The sequence below is a fragment of the Rhipicephalus microplus genome, chromosome 1, assembly GCF_043290135.1.
Source record: "Rhipicephalus microplus isolate Deutch F79 chromosome 1, USDA_Rmic, whole genome shotgun sequence".
NCBI classification, from domain to species: Eukaryota; Metazoa; Arthropoda; class Arachnida; order Ixodida; family Ixodidae; genus Rhipicephalus; species Rhipicephalus microplus.
This window is the reverse complement of record NC_134700.1, coordinates 158,156,227-158,168,618: the sequence shown is the minus strand read 5'-3', so window position 1 is coordinate 158,168,618 and position 12,392 is coordinate 158,156,227. Positions and strand designations below refer to the sequence as shown.

Sequence of the window (12,392 nt, the reverse complement as noted above, 5' to 3'; positions counted from 1 at the left end):
TTTATTCTTTGTGGTGGTGACAAGTGCGTCAGCCAGGTGGCCCAGGCACCTATAACGTTGTTGAAAGAGGCTGTGGATTTCGAGCGCCCCATACGTGCTATCCGAGGGGTCTTTTCTTTCTATACTTCTTAATCTATAGTTTCGTATCTCTCTCTCTCTTTCTCTTTTAAAGACCATAGTCTTTCTTGGAGCACTTCGACGCAAAAACTTTGGTCTGTCTGTCTGTCTGTCTGTCTGTCTGTCTGTCTATCTGTCTGTCTGTCTGTCTGTCTGTCTGTCTGTCTGTCTGTCTGTCTGTCTGTCTGTTCCATTCCATTGCGTTCTGGTCTGTTCTGTTCTTTTCTGTCCTGTCCTGTCCTGTTAGGTTCTGTTCTGTCCTGTCCTGCTCTGTTCTGTCCTGTCATGTTCTGTCCTGTTCTGTCCTGTTCTGTCCTGTTCTGTTCTGTTCTGTCCTGTCCTGTTCTGTCCTGTTCCGTTCTGTTCTGTCCTGTTCTGTCCTGTTCTGTCCTGTCCTCTCCTGTTTTGTTCTGTTCGGTTCTGTCCTGTCCTGTTCTGTCCTGTTCTGTTCTGTCCTGTCTTGTTCTGTTTTGTCCTGTTCTGTTTTGTTCTGTCCTGTTCTGTCCTGTTCCGTTCTGTTCTGTCCTGTTCTGTCCTGTCCTGTCCTGTTCTGTCCTGTCCTCTTCTGTTCTGTCCTGTTCTGTCCTATCCTGTCCTGTCCTGTTCTGTTCGGTTCTGTCCTGTCCTGTTCTGTCCTGTCCTGTCCTGTTCTGTTCTGTTCTGTCCTGTTCTGTGCTGTCCTGTTCTGTGCTGTCCTGTTCTGTCCTGTTCTGTTCTGTCCTGTTCTGTTCTGTTCTGTACAGTCCTGTCCTGTTCTGTTCTGTCCATTTCTGTTCTGTTCTGTCCTGTCCTGTTCTGTTCTGTTCTGTCCTGTTCTGTCCTGTCCTGTCCTGTTCTGTTCTTTCTTTCTGTCTGTCTGTCTGTCTGTCTGTTTTTTGCCGAAATGATACCCCAAATGGCCAAAATCCAACCCCGTGGGCCGTGCCCACCAATATTGCTCAAGTTTGAGCGTTCATACTTGTGCAATTGTCAATTTAAAAGCAATTATTGCTCATATATGAGGCACAATAACAAAACGTCAATTTTTGTATGTGTGTCTTTACGCCAGAAAAGGCATACATACGTAATTCTATCCTGCTGCCACTGACAATAAAACGCTATGCTCAAAAAGGCAAGTGTTTTCAACGCTTTGCTAAGACGACAAGGTGATGGCACCTATCCTCCACTTTGCGATCTACACCTTATCGCCTCCGAGACAAGCGCGCACGCCTTGTTTTGTTTTCGAATATAACTGCCAGAAAGCGCTCGTGTCTTACGTGCCCCGATGCACTCGTCCGCGTACGCTGGCATGAATCGAGGCACCCTAACACAGCGCCCCCAGAATACAATTCCCTATTTTCTCGCGCAGAACATCAAATAAACGTTTTATCACTTTCTCCAGATGCAAAATTATCGTCTTTCGTCGACATTTGCAGTGAAACATGTAGATTCGGGGCCAAATTTTTTTGTCTCCAAGCTTCGTCTTTTGTTTAATTCACTAAATTTTAGCGTCGTCGACGCCGTGGACATAAGCTGAAAGTCAACGCTGTCGTATGGTTACTTCACGTCTCGTCGTACTTAGGACAAAACAGCACTAGCTGAATAAATCTAGAAAAATCGACCGGACATCTTGTTCAATGGGCCACGCATAAGTGAACCCATGTGTGAATGAGCTCACGGGAATCTGTCGTTCTTTTTTTTCCATTCTCCGATAGGGCATTGTGTCCAACTTTCGTTCGCCTGTGTCGCACGCCGTGTACACGGACATTGTTCCGTGGATCGGTTTCGCTGAAACCATCACCGTTGCCTACGCCTACGGTGAGTGAACTCAGAAGTACTCATGAAACGGGATGATGCTTTATGTCAGTCAAGTTTACCTCTTCTCGAGTTTAAAGGAATTCATGTTTAATTAGACGAGTAATACAAAGGACATATTGTACTGACGTATCGAAACGCAACAATTCTGGACTAAGTAATGAATGTACACACGCGTCCACTGTTAAAGAAAACACCTGATTCAGTACACAGAATGTTTAGATTTCGCAATTTTACGGAAACACAAGCGCTTACATATGCATAAGAACACGGATGGTTAGAAGTTCTGACTCCTCTTGACACACTGGTCATGTGCATGCGAGTGTTTCTTTTAACAGCGAATGGTAGTACGTTAGTTTCCAGCGTCTACAATTCGTTTCATTTCAGCGTAATTCCTATACGAACTCGTACACCAGAGCCAGCATTAACTGTAGCAGCTAGACTTGCAGTGGCCTAACACGGTTATCCTGCCCGTTGCTCACAGCAGTCTTTAATAGTTATTCTATGAGACAGAAAATAATAAAAATACCTCACGTTGTTTCAATTCGTGATTACTGTACACACTAAAAAAGCTGCATTCAGTTAAATTTTTTTCTTTCACACAAAAATATTTGTCGTTTGACATGCTTTTGTGTGCTTCCTGAAAACGTTGCGCTCGTTGTTTGCTGGACAACAATGCTATGCAAACGTTGATAGTGTGCATCATTGGTAACCTTGATTTATCGGGTGCGTGAAACGAGGCACACAAAGTGCACCATTTTTTTTAAAAACGATAGTCTTTCTTGGGGACATTCGACGACAAAATTTTGATCTGTCTGTACGTTTGTCTGTTTGTCCGCCCTCATGATACTTCAAACGGCCAACCTCATCCGCAGCGCCCACCAATATTGCTCAAGGTTTAGCGTTCATAGTTGTGCGATTGTCAATTAAAAAAGCAAATATTGCATATATCTGAGGCGCCATAACAACACGTCAATGTTTTGTATGTCTGCCTTTACGCTAGAAGAGGCACACACAAGTAACTCTAAGGACTGTAGCGCTTAACGCGATGCTCAAGAAGGTGTTTCCAACGCTTTTCTACGACGACACGGTGGTGGCACCTGCCCATCGCTTTGAAATCTACACCTTATCACCTCCGTGACTGGCACGCATCTTTCTCCGCGGTCACGCACGCTTACGTTTTCGAAGATAACTGCCAGATGGCGCTATTGTGTAACATGCCTAGATGCGCTTGTTCGCCTCCGTTACACGCTCGCAGCACTCTAACGCAACGCCTTCAGAATACCATTCACCAATTTTCTTGCACAGAACATCAAATAAACGTTTTTTTTCACTCTCTCCAGATGCAAGACTATCGTCTTTCAATGACATTTACAGTGTAACATGTAGACTCGGGCCAGTTTTTTAAAGAGTGTACCACGCGATATACTCCATAGTTCTAAATGTATACTTTTCTTTGTTAAACAATAATAATGAGCAGCTTATGACAATTATTCCAAAACGAAGTACGGCGGGATGTTACCCCGCAGTAAGTATGATTTAAACGTGTGGACGAAAAGTCCACACGTTTAAAGGCTCGTTCCTTGCCTAAAACTCGTTCCTTAAGGAACGAGCCTTAGTCCACATGTTAGTCCATGAGCCTTAGTCCACATGAACGAGCCGAGTCCACATGTTTAAGGCTCGTTCCTTGCCGCCAGCAAGGAACGAGCCTGCAACCTTCGAATTACTCGTCTGATCCTCTACCAACTGGACTATGGCGGTGCCGTACATTTTACGGCGTGTATGTGCCTATTTAAACATAAGAGCTTTATTCAGCGCCGATCATGATCGCCACTTACACTCCCGGGCTTGAATGCACGTGTAGACGTGCATTATCATGAAATTGACTGAGGCGGGGGGGGGCGATGACAGCTGCCACAGCTGCAGCATCGTGACGTGAATTTGGAATGTCGCAGGTTCATTCCCTGGCGGCGGCATGTCATCTTTTCGTTCACCTTACGTTCTCCATAGTTGCAATACATTTAGCGCTAATATAAACTAGAGCTCACCAACAATTATACCAAGGAAAGTATAGGAGATGTTATTAGAAGTAATTGTAACGTATGTGTGAAGAAAGAAAGAAAAAAGTGGACGGAAACATCACTTGCCGTGGGCAGGGACCAAACCTGGGACCTTCCAATAACGCGTCCGATGCTCTACCAACTGAGCTACCACGGCGGCTAGCCCACTTTGTAGGGTGTATGTATTTACATTACAATTACTTCTAATAACATATCCTACACTTTATTTGGCATAATTATCGGTCAGTTCTCATTATTATTGTGTCAAGCAAAGAAAACTAGCACTTAAAATTTACCCTTTTTTTCCATTTCTTAGTGAATCATTGTGGTGGCAGCACCGTATCGGTGGTATACGTGTCACACCTATCCCGTTTATTAGGGAGGCGATCGCCGGGCTAATTCCAAGAGCCGAAGTATCGGCCCCCCGAACCGCACCACGAAAGCGTGGACAATTTTGAAGTGGTCCTTTTTGGCGCGCCAGCGGACGCCGGCTGTGGCCCAAAGAACAAGTCAGAGCCGAGAGTTGATAAACAAACAAATTATATTCTCAATAATGGCAGATCGAAAACAATACACAAAAATGCACACTCCACAATAGTTGCATACAATATGTCACCAATCAAACTAATCAATCAACGTACTACACAATACAATCAGCCACACTTGAAACAACGGACACGGACAACAATACGCACTACAATGCAGTCGCATGCATTGAACAACCAAGACACTTAAAGACTAAAGAGATAGAAAACCTATTCAGTCCAAAGTTCTTGGAACAAAAGTCTGGATGATACTCTCCCGAGAATCACTCACTCAAAGTCCAGCGTTGTTGTCGTTCCGCAGCCCTCGAAATTTCTCTTCCAGGAAACCTCGCCGGAGTTTCTCTTCCAGGAAACCTCCCGTCTTCAATAGGCCACTCTCCAAGCTTCAAACTTCTTCGCCGGAAACACGTCGGCTCCACACACGCAGCTGTTGCCACGAGTCTTCGCTCAATAGCGGTAAACACACGCTCTTGCCTGTAGCTCGAGCCTTCACCCACTGGTGCAAATCCTCTTCATCTCCGGCTTCGTCCATCTATAGCCAAGTTAACTCGGAAAACAGACAGTGCGGTGCACCTCATACGCAGAGTGGCAAACAAAAGAAATGGGATCAAGGAAGACAACCTCATCAGGTTGATGCATGCGTTTGTTCTAAGTCACTTCACATACGAGGCAGCAATGCACAACTGGTCAAGAGCAGAGTCCGAGACACTGAATGTGCTCCTCAGGAAAGTTATAAAGAAGGTCCTGGGCCTACCAATACATACCAGCACCGAGCGTCTGCTTGAGCTTGGCATACACAACACGCTCAAAGAAATAGCAGAAGCCCAAGAGAGAGCACAGTTTGCAAGGCTATCTACTACAAGGTCGGGGAGAATGATCCTGCAGGAGCTGGGCCAACACCAAATAGCAATCAGACGCAATTACAATGATATCCCTGACAACATCAGGGAGACTATCACGGTATCTCCTATACCAAGAAACATGCATCCAGAACACAACGTCGGAAGAAGAGTAGCGAGGGCCAGGACTATACTTCGTCAAGTCTCAAACGAGGAACGAGGGGTCGTATTTGTTGACGCGGCTTCCTACGCCAATGGGAAAGCGTTTGTGGCAGTGGTAGTCGATGGGGCTGGCCATGTCGTCAACTCAGCGACGGTCAGGACGAAAGACCCAATCATTGCGGAACAAGTGGCCATCGCCTTAGCACTCAAGATGGATAACATTGAAGTCGTCTACAGTGATTCCATGGCAGCACTACGGGCGTTCGCCAAGGGGACGGTCTGTGAACAAACGCTGAAAATACTGCAAGGCAAGAACATAACACATCATCTTCTGAGTTGGTTCCCAGCTCACCTTGGACAAATCAACGATTCCCCTCCCAATCTCAACGAAGCAGCACACGAGGCGGCGCGAGAACTCTCCAACCGCGCCTCCCCGGGGATGCGTTCTACCGGTGAAGGGGATAACCGGGAAATTCTTACAACATATAACGAGCTCACTAAACATTTCTACCTGTCTAGAAGGATTTTCCCTCCACCTCACAAAAATCTTACCCGGCCCCAAGCACTTACATTAAGGCTTTTGCAAACGCGGATGTACCCTACTTTGAAAATGTTGCACATCATGTACCCTGACCTATACCCAAGTAATCTTTGTCCACATTGTGGGGAAATAGCTTCATTAGAACACATGCTCTGGCAGTGCACCAAATTCGCTCATTTATCGCACATCACCTCTGCCAGATGGGAGGCGGCAATCCGCAGCTCGTCCTTGGCAGATCAGCTCTGGGCTGTCCACCAAGCCCGCGAGGCGGCTGAGGAGCTTGGCATCTCAGTCCCCACGTGGGAGCTGCCCGCAACACAGTGATCTGTGTTTTGGAGGACCAAATAAAAGTTTATCCAATCCAATCCAATCCGGCTTCGTCCCTACGGACCAAAAACCTTCGCCGACTACACGGCGGAATCCCTACGCACTCTGGCGCTCACTTCCGTCTCCTCCTGCTTTCTCGTCTCGGCTGCTCAATTAAATACGTTCCGCGCCACCTTCCAGAACGTTCTCCTCATTTCGTCGGCGCGACGCGCAGCGAAGGCTGGGGAGAGGCACGAGACGGTTCGACTGCCCTCCCCGGAGGATGATTCACTCGGTCTGGCCACGCCTCCTTCGTTCTAGAAAAATCGCGGCCTTGCTGGGCCGCCGATGTGGGGTGAGGAGGTTCGTCTGCGAAGCCATGCTTCTGCGGGGAGAGCGCGCGCCCGGGAGCCGTGGATGTTTTTTTTTCTTTTTTTTTCTTTTGACCTCGCGGCGTTTCTCCCGCCCGTTGTCGCAAGAATTTGGCGGCGCGCTCATTTTTAGTGCTCGTTTTGTGACACTGCCCCCCACTTTAAGAATATTATCTCATAATATTCAAAACCACACAAACGAGCGCGAACAGTCACCACACATTCTCACAGACTGTAACACAATCCGTCGCTCATGACACTTCACATTCACAATATATCACTCAATACAATCGTACATTGTAGTTCAATTCCACAACACATGAAATATAGCCACAGGTACATGCCTACAACACTTCATCACACATTCTATACAATACAAACGTACAAAGTTCTGTCTATACAACAATTATACAACACTATACATCACATCATCGCACAGAACACTGACTCACTCGACATACACTTGAGACACAGGATAACAAGAACATTAACACAACATATGTCACTCAGCCCTGCCAAACACATTCTGATTCCACCTCAGCACCTATCCTGTGTGTTTCAAGCTGCGCTTGCGTCCCTTTTTGTGGTGCTCGCTCGATCTCTTCTTGTGCTTCCACGTTCTTTTTCGGCGAGCCCTTTCCAACGACGATATCTGGGGCGTCGTCTCAGCCATCGTTGTTTCGTCCGACACCGTTAATGCGTCATTACATTCGACGGGTCCTGTTTGTTTATTTACCCACTTGATAATGCCTCTACATTTTGCCCGGCTGGCCAACTCCGTCTCCTTTACACTGTCGGTCGGTTGAGGTCGTGCCGACGTAAGTCCGGTAGCTCGGCCCGTGAACTTATTCGACACGATCGTCTTCTCCTTCACTGTCTCTTGCGCCACGGCTTCGCCTTGGGCTCTAGTGAGATCCGTCACGGGATGCTCCTCCACTGTATCTCGCGGCCGCTGTGTTGGCGAGGGCTCTATCTTCGGGTCTTCTCCCAAACCTTCCGGATCATTCGGTCCTCGCGCCCCGGCGATGTTTCCGATGACAAGGTCGTACAGGGGGGTCGTCATGCATAGAGCAGTAACCTTCCCGCTGAAGTACGGGGTTTCAACCTCAATTTCTGCTTCGGGAAGCATCCGAACCGTACGATCAATTAGGCAAACCGGTTTCGTTCTGCCTGTCAACTCCCTTTCCCGTACCAAATCTCTCCGCACGATAACCGTGGAGCTGCCGGTATCTCTTAACACCGTAATCTTTTTGTCCGCAACTTTTCCAGGCTGCGTCGGCATTCCTTTCGTAACACCGGTTGGCTGTTTTGACATTACAGCACCAACAATAGGAATTTTCTCCCCATTTTTCAATTCTACGAATCCATCGGTGACGGCATTATCACCGGATTTCGGTGCCGCTCGCACACAGGATACCTGGTGAGTTTGACTCGCTCCGTTTCGACATGCATCTGCTTTGTGCCCAGTCTGACCACACTTAAAACATTTTACTGCCGTAGGGCTCGTAAAGATCGTTCGACAGTTTTTCGCGCGATGACCCACTCGGTTGCACAGAAAACATCGCGGAATGCTCTCTGGTGCACACTTCTTTTCTTCGGGAGCCAATTTCTTCGAATCATCGGGACACTCCTTCTTGACCTTGGTCAAATTAGTTCCACCTTGTGCTTCCAAGAATTGATCAGCCAATTCAAGCATGTCTTCAAGTGAGTCAGCCTTCCTCTCTTTCAAGTACAGTGACAGGCTTGGGTGGCAACTAGTAAGAAATTGTTCTCTAATTAGGAGCTCTCTAAGCTCATCGTACTCCTGTGCTGTCCCTGAAAGTTCAATCCATCTGTCGAAATAATGGCAAAGTCGGGCGGCATACTGCGTAGCCGTCTCCCCATCAGCTGGCTTTCCTGTCCTAAATCTGTCCCGGAATCCTTCCACGGTAAATCTAAATCGCTTCAGCAAAGCAGCTTTCACCTTTGCAAAGTTGGCTGCATCGGTCGGCGTCAGCCTACCGTACACACTGAGGTCTTCACCACTCAAGCAGGTACTCAAAGCAGTTGCCCATTGCTGTTCCGGCCAATTCTGGCTCCTCGCAATCGTCTCAAATCTGTGGAGGTACGCGTCTAGGTCGTCCTTCCTTTCATCAAACGCTACGAGCAGCTTGCTTGGGTTCAAGCGGAAGCCGTGATCTTCCCGTTCGCTGCTTTCAACTCTAGCTTGGACGGGAGTTTCGCTTCGCTGTTGCAAACGGAGCCGCTCGAGTTCCATCTCGTGCTGACGCTGCCGTTCCCTTTCCTCTCTTTCTTCTTTTGCCCTCTCAGCTGCCAGTCTTTCTTTCTCCAGCTCCAACTTCAATTGTAGCTCTCTTTCTTCTTTCAGCTGTCGCTCCTTTGCCTCTCTTTCTTCCTTCAGCTGTCGCTCCCTCGCTTCTCTTTCTTCTCTCGCCCTTTCGGCTGCCAACTTCTCTCTCTCCAACTCCAACTTCAATTGCTGCTCTCTTTCTTCCTTCAGCTGTCGCTCCTTTGCCTCTCTTTCTTCTTTCACCCTTTCAGCTGCCAACCTCTCTCGTTCCAACTCAGCTGCTTTTTCTTCCTTGGCCCTCTCTGCTGCCAACCTCTCTCTCTCCAACTCAGCTTCTTTTTCCGCTTTGGCTCTTTCGACCGCCAACCTCTCTCGTTCCAACTCAGCTGTTTTTTCTTCCTTGGCTCTCTCAGCTGCCAGCCTTTCTCTCTCCACCGCCTCTTTCTCCTTCTGGCTTACCCATTTCCGTAGTTCGGCGCTGGAAAGACCCATCTTCTCACCAAGCGCAACTAACTTTTCGAGATCCATTGTGTCTCGCAACTCGCAAATAAAACCTTGCCGCGTGCAAAAAGTATCTGCCTAAATCAGTCTATCGGAACACTCCCCTGCGCTCGTTAACGAGAACACTGAACAACACACAAAATCGTTCCGATAGCACTATCAACAACTCGAGGCTCTTTCTCACTACTTTGGACACACTGTGCACCAAAAGGTCCTGTATCGCGGACGCCAGATTAATTGTCACACCTGTCCCGTTTATTAGGGAGGCGATCGCCGGGCTAATTCCAAGAGCCGAAGTATCGGCCCCCCGAACCGCACCACGAAAGCGTGGACAATTTTGAAGTGGTCCTTTTTGGCGCGCCAGCGGACGCCGGCTGTGGCCCAAAGAACAAGTCAGAGCCGAGAGTTGATAAACAAACAAATTATATTCTCAATAATGGCAGATCGAAAACAATACACAAAAATGCACACTCCACAATAGTTGCATACAATATGTCACCAATCAAACTAATCAATCAACGTACTACACAATACAATCAGCCACACTTGAAACAACGGACACGGACAACAATACGCACTACAATGCAGTCGCATGCATTGAACAACCAAGACACTTAAAGACTAAAGAGATAGAAAACCTATTCAGTCCAAAGTTCTTGGAACAAAAGTCTGGATGATACTCTCCCGAGAATCACTCACTCAAAGTCCAGCGTTGTTGTCGTTCCGCAGCCCTCGAAGTTTCTCTTCCAGGAAACCTCGCCGGAGTTTCTCTTCCAGGAAACCTCCCGTCTTCAATAGGCCACTCTCCAAGCTTCAAACTTCTTCGCCGGAAACACGTCGGCTCCACACACGCAGCTGTTGCCACGAGTCTTCGCTCAATAGCGGTAAACACACGCTCTTGCCTGTAGCTCGAGCCTTCACCCACTGGTGCAAATCCTCTTCATCTCCGGCTTCGTCCCTACGGACCAAAAACCTTCGCCGACTACACGGCGGAATCCCTACGCACTCTGGCGCTCACTTCCGTCTCCTCCTGCTTTCTCGTCTCGGCTGCTCGATTAAATACGTTCCGCGCCACCTTCCAGAACGTTCTCCTCATTTCGTCGGCGCGACGCGCAGCGAAGGCTGGGGAGAGGCACGAGACGGTTCGACTGCCCTCCCCAGAGGATGATTCACTCGGTCTGGCCACGCCTCCTTCGTTCTAGAAAAATCGCGGCCTTGCTGGGCCGCCGATGTGGGGTGAGGAGGTTCGTCTGCGAAGCCATGCTTCTGCGGGGAGAGCGCGCGCCCGGGAGCCGTGGATGTTTGTTTTCTTTTTTTTTTCTTTTGACCTCGCGGCGTTTGTCCCGCCCGTTGTCGCAAGAATTTGGCGGCGCGCTCATTTTTAGCGCTCGTTTTGTCACAATACGTACCAGACTAAAACGTTCGTGGTGAATAAATGTGGGTGTTAATTTATTCGTTACATTTGGAGAAGATATGCTTCCTCTTTCTTTTTGTGGATGTGCATAATAGAGTGATAAACATGAAACCTAATAGTGTCAACGTTCCTGAACATTTTCTATAAAGTTCAGAAGGCATGAACAATGGTGTATCAAACTTTCTAACAGAAGAAAAAAAAGTTTGAGACAATCATAGATGCTATAGAATCAGCAGAGATTCTAACGTTATGTCGTGAATACTGAATTCTACAATGAAGATGAAAATATTTCAGATGTAATAAAATGTTGAAACTTTTCTTGCGGCCTACAATGCCAATGATCCTTCGTTTTTTTTTTCTCATTTCGCTTGCTCTGCAGGTCTCGGGCGCTTCGCCGACGACGTGTATTTCACTTTTAACGAGCATCCGCCAGTCTTTCTTCAATTCTGCTGGCGCTGCGTCTGCCCGACTACGTTAATGGTATGCAGCACGAGGTCAATATAACTGCACTGTCGAAGACACAGCAAAGAGTCAGAAGGTCCCTCATAGCATTTACCTAAGACGACTCGTCGGCGAGAGGCCCCCGCTTTCTTCTTTTCTTCGCAGTCGATCGCATTCACTCCTGACCGTAAGTGTAAAGCACCCAGCATGGTTTGCCAGCGCCTCCGGAATCGGGTCCCCTTTGACTATGGCATCCGAGATGGCGCACGCGCGCCCGCCATCTCTGAGGCCACGCTTTGACCTGTAGAGTTTCCTATGAGGAAACCTGAGAGAACTTCGGCGGTAGTGTTTGTGGAAGCTGCACCGCATGGCACTTCAGCCAGCATGCATGGGAATGATGAGTAGTACAAAAATCCGCCTAGTCTTGCCTATAGTCTTCGTTCTTTTCGCTCCGTGTGGCTCCATGTGGCCTCAATCTGCTTTGCCACAATAGGAAGTTAATTCAGCAAACGTTTTGCAATGACGCTTCACCACGTTCACCTTTTTAGGCTTGCGAATTTACATCGGCTCACAAAATTCACGATGGCTCACTTGATATCCGAAACAAAAAAACACAAAAATAAACAAAGACTCAGTAGTGTTCAAAGCCGCGAGCACGAAGACTATGATATGGGCAAATTCGTTTACTACTCGCCATTCCCATGGTAACTTGAGAGTCCCCTCTAGTTAACTTTAGGAAGCTCTACGCTTTGACCAAACGGTGGTGTAGTGCGCCGTCGGCACAAATGGTGCAAGAAAGAATGTGATGACGTCATTCTATCACGTCTCAGGTCAGCAAATTTAGTGAACTCACGTGATGGCGTCTCCGCATGACATAGTCACTGGGTCAAAGGCATAGAGTTTTCTAAATATACACTAGAGGGAACTCTGGCGCTGGTGTCTATGGCAGCTGCGGCGCGTTGCACTTAGCGAGCATGAGAGGGTGGTACACGAATTTGCCTAGTCTTCGTA

General features: G+C 47.8%; 1 protein-coding gene across 1 annotated transcript; it reads right to left on the bottom strand.

Moving 5' to 3' along the window:
* Positions 1–302: 302 nt before the first annotated feature.
* LOC142765872 (uncharacterized) lies at positions 303–9,943 on the bottom strand (the record flags this gene model as incomplete). The annotated part of the gene is made up of 2 exons (XM_075867677.1): positions 9,086–9,943; positions 303–392 (listed from the first exon to the last, which is right to left on the bottom strand). Coding segments are annotated over exons 1-2 (558 nt in total), but the record flags the coding sequence as incomplete, so codon positions are not given.
* Between the last annotated feature and the right edge of the window lie 2,449 nt (positions 9,944–12,392).